The following is a 22923-nucleotide window of genomic DNA, read 5'->3' as shown; positions in this document are numbered from 1 at the left end:
ATACAGCAGTGTAGTATTTAACTGTATAGATATACCACAGTTTTTTAATCCTTGAGTTCTACTTTTTTTAAAAAAATTCATTCATATATATACATAGCCTTCTTATGCATTATTTAGTGATATTTCACTGTATTTATCTACCTCAGATTGAATTATTTCCAGTTTTTCATCAAAAAATAATGTGGCTACAAATATTTTTATGCAAACAATTTATTTTTGCTTTTGAGTTATTTCCTTAAGCTATATTCCCAGAAGTAGGGCTTTAGAATCAAGAGATGATCATTTTTACGGCTCCCGTTAGGTATTGCTAAATTGCTCTCCAAAAACACTATACCACCTTCAGGAAAAGAAGACCAATTTCTTTGCATACATACCAATATAAAACTTCTTGTTTTAACTGACTTAGAAGTGTCTTTTTGTTGTTGTTAATCCTCGCCTGAGGATATTTTTCATTTACTTTTTTTTTTTTTAAAGAGAGTGGAAGGGAAGGAGAGAAATAAAGAAAGAGAAACTTTGATGTGAGAGAGACACATTAATTGGATGCCTCCAGGGCCAGGATGGAGCCTGCAACCAAGGTACATGACCCAGACTGGAATCGAACCTGGGACCCTTCAGTCCATGGGCTGATGCTCTATCCACTGAGCCAAACCAGCTAGGGCAACTCAGAAGTGTCTTAATTTACACAGCTTAACTTATTGGTGAACCTGAATACAGTATTTAATTAGGTTATCTTTTCTCTTATGTGGATTTAAAATTTTAATTGTAAAAGCAACTCATGAATGTAATAAAACAATACATAAGGGTATAAAGTAAAAAAGTGAAGCTTTCTCGCCTACAAGCATTGTCTTAATTCAATTTCCCAGAGTATTCACTGTTAACAGATTGTTCTACATCCTTCCAGAACGCTTTCTGTGTGTGATCCTACATATATGTGCAAATGTTCTTTAACTTGTTTTTATACAAAAATGTAATTATACTGTATGTATTCTGTAACTTATTTTTTTCCATTCTTTTTAATGGCTACATAGTAATAACTTATTCTTTTTTTAAGCTGATTTTAGATAGAGAGGAAGGGAGAGAAAAAGAGAGAGAAACATCCATTTGTTGCTCCATTTATTTATGCTTTCATTGGTTGATTCTTGTATGTGTCCTGACCAGGGATGGAACCCTCAACCTTGGCATATCAGGGCAACCTCTAACCAACTGAGCTACTGAGTCAGTGCTTAATAACTATTTCTTTTAATGGCTATATAGTAATATTATAGAAATACCATAATTTATTAACCATTCCCTTATTGATGAGCATACAGATTGACTCAAGTTTTCACCTTCAAAAGAATATTGCCGTATGCGAGGGGGCGGGGCGGGGGGGCGGCGGGAAGAGAGAAAAAAATTTTAAATTAATAAAAAGAATATTGCACATGCATAAACTCTTTTTTTAAAGTTTTTTATTGATTTTTAGAGAGAGGGGAAGAGAGAAACATCATTGGCTGCCTCCTGCATGCCCCCTACTGGGAATCAAGCCTGCAACCTGGGCATGTGCCATGACGAGGAATTGAACTGGCAACCTTTTGGTGCACGGGATGACACTAAACCAACTGAGCCACACCAGCCAGGGTACACATGCATAAACTCTTAAATCATTTCCTTTGACAACTTTTCCTGAAGGGGCTTAGTCTGTGACATATACTTGTACCATTTATTTTCTTTACATGTCATATGATAACTTTTATTTATCATATTCATCATGCTTTTCCTTATCCTGTCACTTTTATCTTTGTTATTTGTCCTATAGAAATTTAAAAAACAAATTCTATCTATACATGCAGCTGCCCTCAAATATCTACTATTGACTTATGTCATAAAACTATCTCAGGGGTAAGTATACTTTATTATTTTTTCCTAGTTATAAGAATATTTTAACATTTTAATTCAACTAAAATTCATTTCACCCTACGGTATGTGGTGTGAATATAAATTTATTCCTTTCTTATTCCTTCCAATTATCTCAACTAATGAATTTTTCAAATTATTTTGTTATACTTAGTTTGTCACAAATTAAATGAATCCGTACTTTGCATACATTTCCAGGATTTTAATTTTATTTTACTTGCTTATTTTTAAGTTAATATCTAATTACCATATATTTTTTAAACTTTCTACTTACTAAGTATAATACAAAAAATTATAAATTTGCACTTCTAACCAGTGCCCTAGAAAACCTCCTAGAACTTCCTTCCAGCTACAATGACCTCCCCAAAGCTAAATTCATAGACTAGTTTTTCCTGTTTTTGAGATGTATATGAAATCATACAGTATGCAGTCTTTTGTGTCTGGCTTCTTTCATTCAACATCATGTTTGTGAGGTTGATCCATATAGCTATGAGCCGTTGTTCATTAATTCTCATTGCAGCATAATATTCCATTGTTGATTATACTATAATTTACCAATTCCCTTGTTGTGGCAAGAAGATAGATAGATGATAGATAGATAGATAGATAGATAGATAGATAGATAGATAGATGATAGATAGATAGATAGATAGATAGATAGATAGATAGATAGATAGATAGATAGATTTCAGAGAGGGAGAGAGAGATAAAAACACCAATGATGAGAGAGAATTACTATTGGCTGCCTCCTGCACGCCCCCTACTGGGGATTGAGCCTACAACTTGGGCATGTGCCCTTGACTGGAATTTATCCTGGGACCCTTCAGTCCGCAGGCTGATGCTCTATCCACTGAGCCAAATTGGCTAGGGCACAGCAAGAACTTTTATATAAAATGTCCAGAATAGGCAAATCCATAGAGACAGAATATAGATTAGTGCTTGCCAGGGGTTGGGTATAGAGGGAAATGGGAGTGACTGCTAATTGAGATGGCCTTTCTTTTTTTAAGGTGATGAAAATGTTCTGGAATTAGATTGTGCTGGTGGTTGCACAATCTTGTGAATAGACTGAAAAACACTGAATTGTGTACTATAAAAGGGTGAATTTTATGGTATTATATAAAATTATAGCTCAATAAAAGAATACACAGACTAATAAAAACAAAGAGTTGAAGATGGCAGCATATCAGGGATTAAGAAAATTTTGGCATGACCGGTGTGGCTCAGTGGTTGAGCATCAACCCAGGTACCAAGAGGTCATAGGTTCGATTCCTGGACAGGGCACATGCCCAGGTTGCGGGCTTGATCCCCAGGGAAGATATGTGCAGGTATATTCATGCTTTGCCTACGAATAAGGACAAGCAGCCACCAACAATACACCTCACCTTGAGTGGGAGAGACATCTTCACTGTACATTCTAGGTGTGGCAGATTATTATTTGCATCCCTCAAAATCTATGCTCCTTTTCTTCTTGCACACATGACTGTATTTTTGGATTCAATCCCCAGGCTCCTTTACAATTAGCAGGGGCCTTATATTAAGTTCTCACTAATGAAATGTGAGCACAAGTGATATGTACAAATTTTGCCTAATTGTTTAAAAGGTGTTTACCCTGGATTCACTCCTTCTCTTTTCCCTTTCTACTGGCTGGAAATGGCTACAACTGAGGCACCCCCAGAAACCATGCCCAGTTAGCCTGAAATCCTATGATGACTTCCTAGAGCAGATCCTACCTCCTATATCCTGGGAGGATCGGGCCTAAGCCAGCAGGCGGACATCCCCTGAGGGGTCCTGGACTACAAGAGGGTGCAGGCCAGGCTGAGGCCCCACCCCCGCACCAGTGTATGAATCTCGTGCACTGGGCTTCTAGTATATAATTTTCTGGTGTCCCTTCCTCTGTCAAGATAACAACCAAAGCTGTTTTTATTACTTGGCTGAGTTTAAGAACTTTCAGCTGGGGAACCAATGTCAGATCCTTCTGTAACTGGACAATCAATGGGTCCGTGCTGCCTGTCACTGCTTGAGCCAATTAAGCAGAGACAGGGTTGAATCATATATGAGTATTTATTCCAATACTGCTAGCAGTATGGGAGAGCAGCAGGTCATCCACAAAAATCTGCTCTGCACCCCACCATAAGCCAGTTGCTTATATTGGGTAGAAGGACAAAGATTACATAGGGAATAGGCAAAAGGGTATGCCAAATGGGCAGTTAACAGGTAATGCAGGCTGGAGATTTGTAAAGGCCTATGGGTATGCAAAGGCTGGGGGTCTTCAAAGGGCTGGCAGCCCTGGTTTCTGCAACAAGGTTGTTAATCTTTCCATGATAATAGGCAGCTCTAGGATGGGGAGGATGGACTGCATTTCCAGATGAGCTCCCAGGTCTCACGTGCAACTCCCAGCCAGGTTAAAATGTGTCTTCTTAATCAGAACAAAACAATCACAGTTAACAGAGCATAATTAATATTTCTTATAATTATAGCTGGTCCCCAATATTCTATTTCTGCCCCTATCACTACAACAACAGTTATTTTCTCTTAATTACTAGGAAATCTATATATATAAAAGCCTAAGTGACCGGCTGACCAGCCAAATAGCTGAAGGTCCGGTAGCTATGACATGCACTGACCACCAGGGGGAAGACGCTCAACACAGGAGCGGAAACCACAGGCATGGAAACATGGAACAGACTGATGAATCTAGAGGGAAAGGGGGAGGGGGGAGGGCGGGAAGAGATTAACCAAAGATCTTATATGCATACTAGAGGCCCGGTGCATGGATTCGTGCACTGGTGGGGTCCCTCAACCTGGCCTGTGCCCTCTTGCAATCCAGGACCCCTCAGCGAATGTCGGACTGCCAGTTTTGGCCCGATCCCCGCAGGCCAGGCTGAGGGCCGAGGGACTCCCAACCAGTGCACAAATCCATGCACCAGGCCTCTAATAGGATAATAAAAAGTTCACAATGTGAGACAAATCAACCACTTCTTTTCCTTAAATTTGTTTCTCCTTTAGAACTATGAGATCAAAAATAAATATTTACTGGAAGAGCAAAGGTCAAAACAGTCCTTATGTCTAGACATGGCAACAAAGATTAGCAAGACTCCAGTGGCTATTTGTAGGCAACCTTGAAGAGAAAAAAGGCCCGGCCATTCCCCCTGAAGAACTAACCCATTTTCTTCTAACTGTATATTCACCATTCTCTACCATGCCAACCCTTGAAGACAAGGCCAAAGATGGACTGCACTGCACATGTAAGACTTTATAAGTTAATCATGTGTCTAAACATCAGGTTTGGTGGTTTATAGACTATCTAAAAAGATAATCAATTTTAGGTCTCATTAAATAGTTTACTTTAAAATACTTGACATGTATTAATTAATTCATCCTCTCAACCCCCTGTGAGGTAGCTTTTATCAACTCCATTTGTTGGGAAATTTGATCAAGGAGAATAATAATAGTTTTATCTATTTACAAAACACCTTTCTTATAAAGAGCACCACATGCTTATCTTTTCAATCTTCTAACATTCTGTGAGGTAGGTGGCAATAATACCGTGTCCTTTCTTAAAGGTGAAAGGCTATGGACAAGGAGCTTAATGACTTACTCACATGGTAACTTGTATTTTATCCAGTAACTAGAACATACTGCTTGGCATTAACACTAGACCATGGACTCAAGTCTCAACTGCACACAATTCAAGAGTGTCTAAGCTTCTACTTTTCTCTACAGCCATCTTTCAAAGCATCACATTCCAAAAAGGATTGAGGTCACGCTTGTTTTTTAAGCTCGTGTGCTCACTGTTTATCAAGTTTATTATCATTTTTCTAAATTGGGCTATTTACGTTTTGTCTAGATGCCTGAAAGCTAAATTATTTTTTGTTTACTGTCTGTGCACTAGCATTATAAATGATGTCATCAGAAATGTACAAAACTCTTAGACAAAGCTGTAGAGCCAATAAAAGCAAAGCAAATCACTTGAGGAAGAGTGCATTTCTTCTTCTTATTATTATTATTTTTTTTGAAGTAGGCATCACACAAAAACGTGACTCATTAAACCCAAAAGAGTTGACTATGCCAATAAGGGCTTCTTATGCAGCCTTCCACAAAGAGGCCTGAGTGGCAGCATGAGGCCTCCTCTTCTGTGCATTTTCCTCCAGGCAGAATGTGCATTTGTGTGGCTACATACACAATTATAATCTCTCCTGAAAGGCAATTTCTTCCATATGACAGGCTGAACACTGGCCTGAGTGCTAGCCTCATGTTGCCTGTGCAGTTAACATGCTGAAATACCAGACACATTTAATCTCTCCTTTCTGGAAAAAAAAAAAAAAAAAAAAACCCCACACACAAAACTAAGATGGGGCAGAAGAACTGAAGCTGGAAAGAACTGCACATAGAGAGAAAAGGAGGCCAGCCCAAGTGCCCAAACTCACTTTCTCAATGGGCTGAGCTTCTTTGTGTGTTGCCTACTTACGTGTCAATTTGCAGGACTTTGGGGCATGAGAACCATGGAGCAGAGTGGTTCTGGCAGCCTGTCCGAGAAGCAAAGCCAAAGACATGTGGCCTTTAGTCATATTCAAAGTGTTATTGTTTCAAACGTGCCTATTTTAAAATACATAATTTTCCCATTTTGTGCATGCTGTATGTAAGTTGGCCACAGGAGTTCTGCCACATAATTTTGAAAGAGAAATAGAGGGCAATGGCCCGAATGCAGCCCTATCTCTGCCACACATCTCTGTTTACTGGGCACCAGTGGGGCTACCCCAGGTGAGAGAAGTCTGAATTTAACAAACACCTGATATGAAGGCCTGGGGTACAAACAGATTTCTGCCTGAGATTACAGAAACTGAAGCTTGTGTTTTATCACAATTACCTGTAATCTCAGAGCAAGACCTTGAGCTACACAATAATAGGACAGCTGGGAAAAAGCTCTTACTCTCTCCAAAGAATAGTGCTTTAAAAAGCTAATTCAATGAAGAAAAAGAAAGGGCGCTGAAAGTGCCTTCTCAGACAATATTTACCTTTACTGGGTTCCTGCGAATCAAACAAAACTTAGTCAAAAGCTTTTTTGAAAAATACACTTTATGATTTCAGCAATAATTGCTTTGTTTAAAGAAAGGTGCTTAAAAGAAAATATAGCTAATGGGATCAGTAATTTGGTAAATTCAGATGTGTTTGGGAAAATCCCTCTTCTCTTTGAAAAATCATTAAAATTCTGCTCAGATAAATGTGTTTTGACTTGAAATTCCAATCATAGAATGAGCTATTTCCTATGGTCCCTAGGGAAGTAGTGCAAGGGTGACCCCAACACAGAGGACCCGGGAATTAGTTTATCAGGGTAATTCCTGTCTTAAAGCATATGACTCTGAGGATCTCATGGAGAGGCCCCCAAATCATATAAAATTTCCCTCCTTCTTAAAATGGCATTTTTTAAAATATATTTTCATTTATTTCAGAGAGAAAGGGAGAGGGAAAGAGAGATAGAAACATCAATGATGAGAGAATCATTGATCGGCTACCTCCTGCAGGCCCCCTACTGGGAACCGAGCCCACAACCCAGGCATGTGCTCTTGACTGGAATCAAACCTGGGACCCTTCAGACCACAGGCCGACGCTCTAAGCCAAACCAGCTAGGGCTTAAAATGGCATTTTTAAAAAATGAATTAAATTTCACTGTTGTGTAACAAAACATAGAAACTATGGTATCAATCAATAAACTAACCTTAGATATAATCGGAGTTTAAAACCAGAAGGATCCAGGGAAGATTTTAATCAGTCATCCCTTTTTTTCATCCATGGAAAGGGAAAAAAATCCTAGTGTCTCTTACATGATAGAACCAAATTCCATTCTCCCAGTTAAAAACATTTTTTTTATTCTATTTAAAGCAGACCATTCATTTAACTTGGGCCTAGCATTGTACTAGATTTTGGAGATAAGCTGCCCTTATGGCTTCCTGTTCTATTAGAAACCAACAATAACCAAGTATACAAATAGATAAGGTAATTGGACAACTGCTAAAAAGGGTAGAAACAGATGATGAACTAGAAATAAGCTAATGGATCATTTGTCTCTTCTGATGTATATTATTATTTTTTAAAACTTTAATTACCTACTCAGCCTCCTAAGATTACTCAATCCGCAAACATGGTATTTGTGATCCCCAACTTTTGGACAGCATTTGGAGGAAAGATTTTAATTTACTTGTATGTATAAACTAGAGGCCCGATGCATGAAGATTGGTGCAAGAATGGGCCTTCCTTCCCCTGGCTGCTGGCACCGCCTTCGCTCCGGCCGGAGCCACCTTTCTGCCTTCCCATGCTGCCCAGAGGCCCGGAGCTGCTGGGGTGGTGCAGAACGCCCCGCCCCCAGCCACTCGGTGCCTGCATATACAAATTAACCCACCATCTTTGTTGGGTTAATTTGCATACTCACTCCTAATTGGCTGGTGGGTGTCACAAAAGTACGGTCAATTTGCATCTTTCTTTTTTATCAGTGTAGATGATAAGCAAGGTCAAGATTTTATATAACTATTTTAAAACACTAGAGTAACCTTGAACTAGCCTGCAATTTAGTTACCTTGGGAGAAATGGGGATGGGTGAGGGTCAGGAACAACATGCCTTAGAACTCACTTGTTCTTTTTCCCCAAAACAAAAGGATATTACATTTATTAAATAGCTTACAGACTCCTTGAAAAGGCAGAAGAAACAGTCTCGGTTGAACTTCCAGGAACAACTCCCAAAAGCACATCCCAGAAGTAGGCCATCAGAGAACTGCTGTCCCTGCCATGACTGAAAAGCTGCTGACCAAACTGGGAAAGCACCAACACAGCTGCATGCAGACAGCTCACCCACTCTACAACAGCACTTATTACACTGTCACTTTGTGTTACAGTTTCTGAATATGTTCTATCTCCCATCTATGGCATAAGTTGCCTGGTGGGGAGGGGGGAGAACATTTATATTCATTCCTTGCATTATCTAGAAAGAGCATGAAGAAAGAAGGGAGGAAGGGAGGGAGGGAAGAAGAGAGGGAGGAAAGAAAGGAAGGGGAAGAAAGGAAAGGAAGAAGAAGGACAGATGTTTTGTGAATATGTTCATTACTATTTTGAAGTGCCCTAGTTTCCAAATATTTAGGAAGTCAGTGTAATATCTATAATATTTTATTTCATTTCCTTTTTGCAATAACCCAAGCACTTTAAAGTCCTAAGAGTATTTCTGCTAACTTATTATAAACAGCACTGTTTCCTGGCATAGGGTTGGATTTGGAAGGTCCCCTAATTATACTCAAACAAAATAAATGTGCTTATCAGGATTCATCCAAAAGCAAAAAAAAAAAAAAGGTGTCTGGCAGTAAGACAAGTAAATATCATATGCATGCATATCAGCAAATACAAAAAAAAACCCCAACAACATTGGTAACACTTAAGTCTTCCACATGGAAAGAATCATATATTAGAACTTTTGCCAAGGCTTGAAGAAACTGTATTGACCTCATGGCTGGAAGGGACTGTTATCAGTGACTGTTGGATGCTGTCTTAGTCCAGGTATTCTGAGAAGCAGACACTAAGACAGGATCAGACTTGCAAGAGGTAAACTAGGGAAAATGTCCATGGGGAAACAGTGGAGAAAGCCAGAGGAAGCTGGGAGAGCTGACAGAACACAATGCAGGTTTGACCCAGGGTGGGAGACGGGCAGGGGGAAGAGGAGCATGAAGAGAAAGAAAGAAATGAACTGCAGTGCGAGTCCTCAAGCCAAAGTCACCACTGGAAGAGTCACCCATCTCCTAGAAATGTCTCTCTTCTACCCCCTCATTGGCTGGGAGTAGCCCGTGGCAAGTGTGACTTCAGTGTGAACAAGGTGTTAGATTCAGAGCTGGGGTTGGGAGTCAATTACCCTCCCCAAAGTAAGAGAGCATAGAGGCACAGTTTCATGGCTGCCAATTACATATGTATTACATATTTTTATAAAATATACTAATAGTAGCTAATATTTATTGAGCACCTACCCAGGTACTCTAAAAAGAAATATATCTTATTCATTTTGTACACCCTCTTTTCACAATGTAGATCCAATATAGCAGCCAGGCACTGCTTTAAAAGTTTACATGTATGAGGTATGAGGTAAGTACTATTATTAGCTACATTTTGCAGATAAGAAAACTAAGGCACAGAGAGGCTGAGTAACTTCTTAAAGGTCACACAGTTCAAAGTACATAGATTACTGTCAATAAAACTCTATCAAATGGTTTCTTTTTAGAAGTTATCTTCCTCATTGTCTGCCTCTACAGTGATGGGCAACCTTTTGAGCTTGGTGTGTCAAACTTCGCCAAAAAACTGAGCATAACTCGAGTAGTGTGTCACTTTGAGGAAAAAACATTATTTCGCAAATGTTTCATCCTCGGCATGCGGCCGCCTCAGCGGCCGCGTGTCATCAGAAATGGCTACGCGTATCATAGGTTCGCCATCACTGCTCTAGGACATGAGTCCAGTAGCAAGAAACTGGAGTTTTACTGTTCCCTGATCCATCCCGATTCCTAGGATGCCCCCTCCTGGCAGAAATGCTAAATTAAGCCCTTTGAGCCACTGAACTTCAGGATCCATGCATAAGTCTATTCAATAGTTGGAGCCTATTTTTGGAGTTGCTCAAGGTATTTATAATGTGGAGTTTAACAATGTGAACTCTGGAGTCGGACTGCTGGATTAGAATTATTCCTTCATGATTTTTTAACCAGTTATTTAATATTTAATATCTTTGTGCTGCAGTTTCCTCATCTGTGAAATGAAGATAACAATAGAAACTATCATTTTTTTAAAATATATTTTTATTGATTTCAGAGAGGAAGGGAGAGGGAGAGAGACAGAAACATCAATGATGATAGAGAATCATTGACTGGCTGTCTGCCTCCTGCACGCTTCCTACTGCAGATCGAGCCCACAACCTGGGCACGTGCCCTGACCAGAATCGAACCAGGAACCCTTCATTCCGCAGGCTGACACTCTATCCATTGAGCCAAACCAGCTAGGGAAGAAACTAACTTTATATGTATTAATATAAATAAAACACTTAAAATATTACCTGGTACATACTAAACCTTTAATAAACCTTGGTTGTTAGCTTCTCACATTTGGGGTACCCTAAAGTCAGATTATTTATCTTCAAATTTTAAAAAAAAATTTTTTTATTGATTTCAGAGAGGAAGGGAGAGGGAGAAAGAGATAGTAACATCAATGGTGAGAGAGAATCATTGATCAGCTGCCTCCTGCACGCCCGCTACTGGGGATTGAGCGTGTAACCCAGGCATGTGCCTTTGACCAGAATCAAACCTGGGACCTTCAATCCCCAGGCTGACACTCTATCCACTGAGCCAAATCGACTAGGGCATCAATTTAACATATATGTATGTATTAAGTGTCTACATTGTGAAAGGCAGGTAGGTATACAAGATGAGTAAGATACAATTCCTGTTTTCAGGAAACTTATTTGCAACTAATAAACTGTTTAAGAGTTCCATCCTAAGAGGGAAGCAAGGATCATTGCCCTTTGCAGGCAATACGTGTTTTGATTTGTTTGTTTTTATCTTCATAGTGGAGAGGAAAAAACAGGCTATGGAATCCAATAAACCTGAGTTTGAAACCCTGCTTTGCTATGCATCATCACCTATGTGACTTTGTACAAATCAACTAGTCTTCCTAAGCCTCAGTTTCCTTCTTTGTAAAATGAGGAGATATTAATAACTACAAAATGGGATTAATAACAAAACCTTCTCCTAAGGGTGGTTGGGAAGATTAAATAAGATAAAGCACAGTGCTAAGCATATATGAAGTGCTCAATTTATTGTGATTCCTCTAAAAGTATAGCCGACAAAGGAGAAAGACCATCTCTGTTTTCCAAGAGTTATCTATCATGCCAACCCACTACCAACCTTAGTGAGAATAAGCAGTTTCCATGAAAACAGAAGAGACAACTTTGAGCATGACTGAAAGCATGCACCTCACCAAAGTAGGTGGGGTAAAAAATAAACCTCACACCCTCATGCTTATACTCAGGTCAGCACGTAGGTGGTGTGTTTTGTACACCTGGGACCAAAACAGGCTGCCCTTGGGCTCTAGAGAGCTCCCCACACCCAATCAGATACACAGACACACCTCAGCCTCTGGCAAAAGCTTCCAATAAGTATGCATAAGGCTGGAACTCTTTCAAGGGTTCTATACTTATTTCATCTCCTTTCCAGACTCTCATCTCTCTATTTAGGCCTGAGCATTAACATAATTTCTATCACTACATTCTGACAGTTGCAGGCATAAACATCATTGAGCTGATTCTATAACAATCTTAAGATCCTAAGCCAGCGATTTTCAAACTTTTTCATCTCATGGCACACATAACCTAATTACTAAAACTCTGCAAGCACACTAAAAAATATATTCTATTTTTTGCCAATCTGACAAAAATAGATATAATTGATTTATTTTTTAAAAATAATAATTACCCTTTTTGCTCCAAAGTGACTTTTTGTTGTTGTTAATCCTCACCCAAGGATATTTTTCCATTGATTTTTAGAGAGAGTGGAAGGGAGGGGGAGAGACAGAGAGAGAGAAACATCAATGTGGTTGCCTCCCCGACGTGCCCCAACCAGGGCCAGGGGTAGAGACTGCAATCAAGGTATTTGCCCTTGACCAGAATCAAACCTGGGACCCTTCAGTACATGGGCTGACGCTCTAAGCACTGAGAAACCGGCTAGGACCAAAGTGCCTTTTTAAAAAATCAGGTGCCTATATTTGTATACAAAGATTTCTGGTAATCAATGAGAAGCAACCTTATTATGTGACGTGACCAATAAGATACAACTCTATTTTATGACCTATACATTTATGATTCAAGACAGGACATTCACACCTGACAGCTATTTGGTGTGTTGGCTGTTGTCATTTTTTTATTTGACAATCTAAGTGAAAAAAAGGTCAGTGCCCCTGACTGATCAGGTATTGCATGTTTTAAAATTTCTATAGCACATCGGTTGAAAATCTCTGGCCTAAGCCATTCCAGGCCATGATTAGAGGTTCCTAATTCACAAAGTCAGTGGGGAATAGATCAGTTTACACAACATGATGAGAGGTTGTTTTCTTCACTAATAGTTGAAAAGGCAAATATAAGCCCTGGCTAGCAGATAGAAAGGGAAGCCTAGAGATATTCATAGGTACCCCTGTAATTTACACCAGAATACTAAAAAGAGGTCCCTGACACACTTACCAAGGGGGACTCAGCTTTGGCTTTTGTTTCGCTGAATGGTTAGAGCTTTCTAGTCTCTGCAATTTTCTTTTCTCCATATATATTTTCTTCTCTAGGCCTATACATGTAAGTGACTACAATTTTTAAAAAAGAATGAAAACAAAAACAAAACCCTCCATGGGTATTTAAAAATTTAAACCAGGAAATATTTTATTAAATTAATATATAAGGAGTAGTCATTAAATGGTCATTAAATTGAGGGTGAATAATTCAAAACAGTATGCCTCTAAAAGAGACCAAATTTAAATGGGCAAGGGTTGTTCTCAACCAAAGATAAATGCATTTCAGCAGAGTTGTATGGTTTGATGAACCATGAGGAAAACAGTAAGTAGTATGAGCAATATAAATGTCCAGATGGTGATTAAGACAGGGAGTTAAGATACTTAAATGCCACAGAGCCTTAAGGAGCACTTGTTCAGGGTTCAAGGATTAGGTAGATGGTCGGACACTGAACCAACCTGAGACTTTAATTTGTTTGTAGATTCATTATCAGCATTGACACAAATTGGTCTTCCTGAAAAAGCCACTTATAAGAGGGACCACCAAATATCTATAGGTTTCCCTTTCCATCTGCTAGCCAGGGCTTATATTTGCCTTTTCAACTATTAGTGAAGAAAACAACTTCTCATCATGTTGTATAAACTGATCTATTCCCCACTGACTTTGTGGATTAGGAACCTGTAATCATGGCCTGGAATGGTTTAGGCCAGAGATTTTCAACTGGTGTGCCAAAGAATTTTTAAAACATGCAATACCTGATTATTCAGTCAGGGGCACTGACCTCTTTTCACTTAGATTGTATATTAAATATGCCAAGCCTTTGAGACATATAATTTAAACAGTAAACACCCAACAAAATAAATAATGGGCTAGGCTTTTCAAATACTTAATAGATTGAGTACTGGATAAATAAAATATGTAAAATCCTTAGCAAAAGTCTAGGTATTACTAGACATTGATATTATTATTTATTAGATGCAAATTTATCTGTGATATAACTATGCCCTTTTGGCTGACTACAATTTCTCTCTCTCTCTATCCATGCCTTTTTTAAAAAGTTATCTTTATTGTTGAAAGTATTACAGATGTCCCCATTCCCCCCCCCCCATTGATGCCCTTCACCCTGCTTCCACCCCCTCCCTAGGCCTTCCTTGCATTATTGTCTGCCCAAGAGCTATGCATATATGCATATAAGTTCATTGGTTAGTCTCCACCCACTCCCCAACCCCTTCCCTCTGAAATAAGTCAGTCTGTTGCATGTTTCAATGTGTCTGGATCTCTTTTGTTCATTAGTTTATTTTGCCAGCTCCAGCAGCCTCTTCCTCCTTAGAAACATACTCCAATTTTTCCTAGATTCATGGCTATTGGCATAAAGACCATATTACTCAGCTTCTCTTGCAGCTAAGTATTAGTCATGTGATTAAGCTATAAAATCTAAGCACGATATTGTGTGGGTCTTGTAGAAAGTATTTAAATGGAACTGATTCTACTGAAAGCTTTGTTTTATTTACCCCAGAGGATAACAGAGAGCTCCTTCAGTCCTCATGGACCATGAGGAAAAAGAAAGAAACATGAGTCCCTGATTAGTTTATTTTGCTCACTAGATTCCACATATAAGTGGGATCATGTGATACTTGTCTTTCTCTGACTGGCTTATTTCACTTTGCATAATACTCTCCAGGCCCTTCCAGGCTGTCTCAAAGGATAAGAGATCCTTCTTTTATTATTATTACTAGTGGCCCAGTGCACAGATTCATGCACATTGAAAGGAAATTAATTAGAAGAAATATTTTAATATCACTATTCGCCCTTTCTCTATAATAGAAGTGTCAACCAAATTCACGATCGACAATGACAGATTGAAACACACGCATGTAATTGGCGCCAGCGAGAGCTGTATATGTATCGTGCATGTACAAGTCAACTTAGCCTTTGATATGTATAGAATAAACTTGCTTAATTAGACCTGCTTTCTGATTTAGCTAAACTTTTTCTAGCCCAGTGAAGCACCCCAACTTCTCTTTCAGGTAATTGTCAGCAACACAGCAGTAAATATCAACATGAAGCAGATTATTATTGTAGATCACGCAGGGAGAACGAAGGGTAAAATATTTAACTGCAGCAGTGTTGGACTATATTCTACACAGTGAGAAAACCTAAAGTCATTTTCAAGGTCCACCATTTCTTCTTTTCAGTTGGGTCAAATTTCTAAACTTTCTAAATCTCCATTTTTCTGGCTAATGAAAAGAAAATAGTATTTTACTGAGTCTCCTATCTACCTACTCCAGGACGTCTGTGAGGATCAAATGAGATGAAGCATGGGAAAATGCTTCACAGACATTTAGTTAAATGTTTGCACTTGGCTATAAAGCAAGTCGTGTTCCTGGGCTGAAGAAACTCCAAGGAGGCTCTTTGCTGCATCTCCTGCGAGGATAAAGACCATTCTCAGCAATCAGACTGTGGACATCCAAGAAAATGTGAACATCACTCTGAAGGGACACACAGTTATTGTGAAGAGCCCCAGAGGCACACTGTGGAGGGACTTCAACCACATCAATGTAGAGCTCAGTATTCTTGGAAAGAAAAACAACAGCCTCCAGGTTGACAAATGGTGGGGAAATAGAAAGGAACTGGCCACAGTTCGCACTATCTTCAGTCATGTACAGATCATGATCAAGGGTGTTACACTGGGCTTCCGTTACAAGATTAGGTCTGTGTACACTCACTTCCCCATCAACGTCGTTATTCAGGAGAATGGTTCTCTTGTTGAAATCAGAAATTTCTTGGGCGAAAAATATATCCGCAGAGTTCGGATGAGGTCAGGAGTTGCTTGTTCAGTATCTCAAACCCAGAAAGATGAGTTGATTCTTGAAGGAAATGACATTGAACTTGTATCAAATTCAGCTGCTTTGATTCAGCAAGCCACAACAGTTAAAAACAAAGATATCAAAAAATTTTTGGATGGTATCTATGTTTCTGAAAAAGGAACAGTTTAGCAGGCTGATGAATAAGATCTAAGTTATCCAGCTATAGAAACACCGAGATGCCAAATAATTTGTCACACTTGTTTGTGAAACTATAAAGATGTATAATAAAAGCCTTGTATTGAAAAAAAAAGAAAAAGAAAAGAAAAGAAACTCCAAGGAGGCTAGTTGCTAGGGAGAGGAAGCTGGGTGTTGCTATGTGACGTCATTACCCGGCGCCCACAGTGACCACTTCCGGGCTGGGCTGGGCTATGGGCCGCATTTTGCACCATGGTGTCTTGGCAGCGTTGGCTGTGATTTGGTGGGTGTTACTCTGGGGTGGTGGCAGAGCCTGTGTCCCACTTGGGGAGGCTGAGTGTTGCTTTGTCAGCGCTAGGTCCACAGTGCCATTTCCTTGTAAATGGCCAGTGCGCGTCATGGCAGCTCCTACATTGAGCGTTTGCCCCCTGGTGGTCAGTGCACGTATATAGCGACTGGTGGGACAGTCAGACACTTAGCATATTAGCCTTTTATATATAGAGAAAATATATATATAGATTATTTTTTTTAAATCCTCACCCAAGAATATTTTTCCCACTGACTTTTAGAGAGAGTAGGGATGGGGGTGGGGGGAGGAGAGAGAAACATCAACATGAGAGAGACACATTGATTGGTTGCCTCCCACAGTTACCCCAACCCGGGCAGGGATAAACCTGCAACCAAGGTATGTGCCCTTGACTTGGAATCAAACCTGCAACCTTTCAGTCTGCAGGCTGACACTCTAACCACTGAGCAACCGGCCAGGATGAGATCCTTCTTTTAAAAATATATATATATTTATTGATTTCAGAGAGGAAGAGAGAGGGAGAGAGAGAAACATCAATGATGAGAGAGAATCACTGATCAGCTCCTTCCTGCATGCCCCCTACTGGGGATCGAGCCCACAACTCAGGCATGTGCCCTGACCAGCAATCTAATCGTGACCTCCTGGTTTATAGGTCGACACTCAACAACTGAGCCATATGGGTCTGGAAGAGAGCCTTCATTTTTACAGCTGCGTAGTATCCCATTGTGTAAATGTACCATAGTTGTTGTTTTTAATCCATTCATCTACTAATGGGAATTTGGTCTGTTTCCACATCTTAGCTATTGTAAACAACATTGCTATAAACATAGGGGTGCATATAATTCTTTCTGATTGGTGTTTCTGGCTTCTTAGGATATATTCCTAGAAGTGGGATCACTGAGTCAAATGTATGCCTTTTTAAAAAAGATTTTTTAAATTGATTTTTAAAGAGAAGAAGGGAGAGAGAAAAAGAGAAACATTGATGTGAGAGGGACAAATCATTGGCTATTTCCTGCAGACCCCCCACATGGGAATGGAGCTCTCAACCCGGGCATGTGCCCCCACCAGCAATCAAATCAGCAAGCCCTTGATGAAGCCCAGTCACTGAACTGCACCAGCCAGGGCTATATATGCCTTTCCAAAAGCCAAGTAGTCCTTAAACTTGGTGAAAAGAAGGTCAACTTCATTTTAAAAAATGCATATTTAATCTTCCTGGGGCTATTTGTCATTTAACAGGTTGAAAATATCCAAAAGCTTGATCTATTTTATTGGAAAGACTATGGAGAAACAGGCATGCTCTTACATTGCCGATACAACACCTAGGAAGGGCAATTTGGCAATATCTATCAATATTTAAAATGTATATACCCCTGACCTGCCGATTCTACTTTGTGGAATTGATCCTTGCAGATATACTAGTAAGGGAACAAAACTGCAGGTTATGGTTATTCAGTGCAGTATTTTTAGTAGTAGCAAAAGGCTAAAAACAACTTATTGTCTACCAATGGAGAACTGGTTAAGTAAATTATTTATATATTATACAGCTAAAAAGAGAATGAGGAGGCTCTCTTCAAATAAATTACTCTGATATATTAAATGAAAAAAGTATGCACTGTATTCTCCTTTATGTATATAATAAATTAAACTCTGGGAGGATATTCAGGAAACGAGTAATAGTGGTTACTGGCAGGAGGGGGCGGGGGAAGGGTGGCAGGAGACTTTTCACTATAAACTTCTTTATATTTTATTTTTTTAAACTTCTTTATATTTTAAATCCAGTTTCTGTATTATCAATTGAAAAATTTAAACTAGAATTGTTTTTCATAAAAAATGTGTACAGTACACCTAAACAATTGAATATTATTCAATGATAAAAAGAAATGAGCTATCGAGCCAGGAAAAGACATTCAGGGACCTTAAATGCATATTGCTTAAGTGAAAGAAGCCACTTTATTGGCCGAGTCCAACTCTATGACATTCTGGAAAAGTAAAACTTTAAAGACAGTAAGAAGATTAGTGGTTGCCAAGGGTTGGGGTGCAGGGGTAAGGATGAAGAGGTAGAACACAGAGAATTTTTAGAGTAGTGAAACTATTCTGCATGATACTATAATGACAGTTACATGACATTATATATTTATTAAAACCCAGAGAACTGACAACACAAAGAATGAACCCTAATGTAAGCTATGGACTTTAGTTAATAATAATGTATCAACACTGTCTCATCAATTATAACAAAGGTACTAATGCCAGGTTTAATAGTAAGGGAAACTCTGAGTAGGGGAGAGAGGGAATATTATGGGAACTCTGTATAATATCTGCTCAATTTTCTGTAAACTTGAAACTGCTCTAAAAAATAAGGTCTATCAATTTTTTAAAACTTGTGTGCATACATCCTTTTTTCATCCAGTAAATGCCTTACACACTGACAGTGCTCAATAAAGTACTAGCTACGGCCTTAGTGGTCAAGAGCTCTACGATTTCCTAGCTGTGTGGCCTCATTTGTGTAAGTTACCTCTTCAGCCTCAGTTTCTCCGACTGCAAAATGGAAGAAAAATGCAGTATTTCCTCCAGGGCTGTTGTGACGATTCAATAAAGAATGCATGTAAGATGTTTAGTAGAGTCCGTAATGTAAAATAAACGCTCACAATTGTTAGTTGCCGCTATGTAATGGTAACATGATTATTCACAGAATGCCTGATTTGGCACTTCAAGTGTCATGGTTACTCCACTACCAGCATATCAATAAGGGCCCCCACAGGACCCCAAATTCTCAACTCCAACCTATCCCACTTTGAACAAAATCCTCATAGCCTGAGCTACAGCCCGTACACTTCAGACATTCTTTACTCCCCAGGTTCTGTTTTCCGCCTCGCTGGGCCTAACAGGCTCAGGACCCGAACGCGCCCCCTTCCCCGCTCCTCCCCTTCCCAGCTCGACCGGTTCCCACACAGACCCCGCCCCCGCCCTAATTTGTCTGCACTTCTTTCCTTCCCCGAGGCTCCTACCCAGATACTCGTAGTCTGGTAGGGCTAGGCGCTCCGGACTCAGCATCATTTGACAAGGATAGCTTCCGAGCTGTAGCTCTCCGGCTTCCGGAAGCCAGGTCACCAGCACTCTCCGTTGCCATGGCACCTACGCAGCCGGAGGAGAGGAAGGAGGCGGAGGGGGTGTCACGCAAACAGTTTCCGTACCGCAACGCCAAGCTGGCCACACGAGTTCCGGGAACGGTCGCTTCGCGGCGGCGGTCCAGTCTTAGGACTCAAGAATTCTCGAGGAGTTGGTTTTAGAGGAATTTGGGGGGGGGGGGGGGGGGGGGCGGGAGAATCATTGCCAGCCTCCCATATTCTCAATTTCTGAATTTCTTAACTATTCCTGCTTTATACAGCTGTTATCCTCACAATAGCTCCCACCCCTAAATTTCCGTAAACAATATCTCATTACCTATTTTTATCTATTATTTACTATCTTTATTTGCTACAAAATGCTTTCAAGTGCTTATATCTTGGTTACTCCTATAACAAGGCTGCTCATTAAAATTTGTGTACATACATCCTATAACTGAAGGTGCTCATTAAATCCTCTAACAGTTCATTAACATATCCTCTCAAAATCCTCATCTTTAGACCCTCCTACTCCTATCCCTTACTGTTTGGTACCCTTCCCAAGTGTTTTTCTTTTTTTCCTACCAAGACACTTCACTTCTCTATTTTCTTTTTTTAAGAGGATCACTCTTTTTAAAAATATATATTTTTTATTGATTTCATAAATAAAAAAGGGAGAGGGAGAGAGAGAGATAGAAACAGCAATGATGAGAGAGAACATTGATCGGCTGCCTCATGCATGCCCCTTACTGGGGCTTGAGCTCACAACCGGGGCATGTGCCCTTGACTGGAATGGAACCTGGGACCCTTCAGTCCATAGGAAGACACTCTAGCCACTGAGCCAAACGAGCTAGAGCAACACTTCATTTCTTGAAGGGATGGGATGCACAAACCAAGACACCTATTGGATTTCTTTCCTCATATGCCTAATTGCTCACTTCTTTAAGAGAGGAGAACATTCTTTGCTTTTTAAGTTTCCAGAGATCCCGATATTTCTTTTTGCTCCCCTTCACTCCCAAAAGCAGGTTAGTGGTCTGTAGCACTTGTCACAGTTGAAACCTATTAGAAAAAGCCACTCTGCTCTCACTTTTTTAGTTTGTGCCCCCCCCCACGAAGAGAAGGTGAGGTTTTGTGAAAAGAAAGAAAACAAAAATCATGCTATCAAAAGAATGACTGGGAAACCAGTGGACCACCTACATTGAGAGGAAAAAGAAAGAGGAGGTTCTTCTCTTTGTGTTTTGAGTGGTTTATTCTTAGCTTCCTCCACCAGGAGCTTCAAACCTCCTAATTCTCCCTTTCCCTTAAAATTGTATATGTGTCTCATTTCTAGGTTCCTGTGAGTCACTCTGAGTTTAGATGCGGTAAGGATAAAGGGACAGACCCAAACTAGGAACAGCATTTATTATTTTGAGGTAATGAATTTACTAATTTGATATTTGATGTGAAGCCCTACAAATACGATGAAAATATTTGTCTTCTTCCTCCACCCTCACCGCCCCCCCCCCAATTCTCCTTACCAATGCAACTTAAGGGTATGGGAGTTTATAACTTTCACACCTTTGGCTTATTACTATTATTAATAAAGTAATAGGATAGTAATTATTAAGGGTTACAATTTCATTTTACTTCCAAGCAACTTGAAGCTATTTGCAGATCATTTAAGTTGTCCTAAGAACTTTCTAAGGCACTTCTCCTTTTCTAAGTAGGAAACCTGAGGAATATAGGAAAATGAATTGTCTATCATCATCCAGCCAATAGTGGGTGACCTGAAACTGGATCTCACTATCCCAACCCCCAGGCTAGTGGTCTGACCACTAAACCACATAACCTCTTTTTTTAGGGTTTATTGGCTTGGTTTTTATTTATTTTATTTTTTTCTTTTGCTCTGCCCTGCCAGCAACTGGAAGCTACAAGATAAAAGAAGCGAATTTTCAGTCCAGGCTGAACATTTGACATCCTCTTATTTGTGGAGCATTATCCTGGGGCTTGGAGGGTGCTGCTGCTGAGGTCTGTGTGGTGGAGCTGGGAACCAGCCCCAAGAATATAGCTTTGTTTGGGCATTAACCCATTTGCGGTTATAATAATGATAAGTTTCAGCACCAGTGGCGCCCGACTGTTAATGACTCAAAGAAAGCTAAATAAGAACAAGATGTCATCTGTGGAGCAATTTGTAGGTTTTTCCTACAGCTCCATTCCTTCCATAAAAATCCTAAGGACCCTTACATTTAAAGTCAGTCTCTATTCTTAATGTCCTGAACAGTCTGTGAAGACTTAGAAAAGGGTAGGTGGTTGCTAGACTAAGACTTCAAGAAAATTTGGGGTTGCAGAAGTAACAGGTAGACTTTATTGCTGGTGGAAATACTGACTATTGACAGTTTTCTTCTTTATATTTTTTCTATATTCACAAAAGTTTTCTATAATAGGCACGTATTATAACCTGAAAACAAACAAAGACAATAAATGAGTGGCTTGAAGATCTTTACAATATTCTTTAAACAGAGGTGATGACCTTTCAACTAGTGTTTGGTTTTCCTAATAAAGAGCCACCACTTTTAGATTTATCTTCTGCCATAGATTACACAATAATAGATTTTGGCAATACTTCAGTGGTGGAGGAAATATTTCAGTGAAACATACAAAACATTAGTCTTAAGAAAAGTGGAAATACATAAGAGTTGTTAAAGCCAAGTGTATTTTTGTGACTCTGTTGAATATTAAGGAAAGAAAAAAAAAAGTCATCCTTCTATTTAGATGGGCTTTTCAAGTTCTTAAATTATCATAGCATGTTTCTGAAAAGTTTGCCCAAACAAATAGTCATTCACTAAATCAGAAGACAACTTCACAATCCTGAAAATAAGCAGGGATTATAAAATTGATTAAAACATAGAGAGGGCATGAGATATTAAAGTATTATAGCATAAGGAATGGAAACATCAAACTCAAAACAATAGAAGAAACACCCACAAGAGAGAGTATATGTTGAGATGTCAATTTATCAGATTATAATTATAAAGAGAAAATTAATAGACATCACTGGTTCTGCCAAGGACCTATGAAAAGAGATTGATAGGAAAGAAAATCTTCCCTGGAATTGAAAACTTCAGAGAAAAAAAAATCAATGTGCTAGTTTTAAACCTCAAGGAAACAATAAGGAAAGAGAAAATTCAGGCTGAATTATTGCTACAAAACAGGTTCAAGAAACTAGGACAAGCTTTTATCAACTCATCAAGCAGAAAAGATGCTAAAGGCGAAGTAGCTACTAAGAAATTCAGGTCATGAAATTCATTTTGAGCTACCAGGCTCTTGCTCTTAAAAGATTTATCCTCCTTAGGA

General features: G+C 39.4%; 1 protein-coding gene and 1 pseudogene across 5 annotated transcripts in view; one reads left to right on the top strand and one right to left on the bottom strand.

Moving 5' to 3' along the window:
• The window catches only part of CSTPP1 (centriolar satellite-associated tubulin polyglutamylase complex regulator 1), a gene marked incomplete at its 5' end in the record, with an annotated part of 164029 nt that extends 144413 nt beyond the window's left edge, over positions 1 to 19616 (bottom strand). For 2 of the 4 annotated variants that reach the window (XM_079788551.1, XM_079788554.1), the window contains one exon: positions 19495 to 19606. In XM_079788551.1, coding sequence (XP_079644677.1) covers positions 19495 to 19543 — 49 coding nt within the window. Of the gene's footprint in view, positions 1 to 6361; positions 6420 to 19494 lie in introns of all 4 variants that reach the window. The other 2 variants (XM_079788553.1, XM_079788552.1) reach the window with 2 other exon arrangements.
• On the top strand, positions 6587 to 19371 carry LOC307109246 (large ribosomal subunit protein uL6-like; annotated as a pseudogene). The gene is made up of 2 exons: positions 6587 to 6654; positions 15549 to 19371. The product of its transcript is annotated as a large ribosomal subunit protein uL6-like (transcript).
• Positions 19617 to 22923: the final 3307 nt, after the last annotated feature.

This window comes from Cnephaeus nilssonii (genome assembly GCF_951640355.1).
Source record: "Cnephaeus nilssonii genome assembly, chromosome: 13".
In the NCBI taxonomy this organism is placed as follows: Eukaryota; Metazoa; Chordata; class Mammalia; order Chiroptera; family Vespertilionidae; genus Cnephaeus; species Cnephaeus nilssonii.
This window is presented reverse-complemented; position numbering and strand designations above follow the sequence as displayed.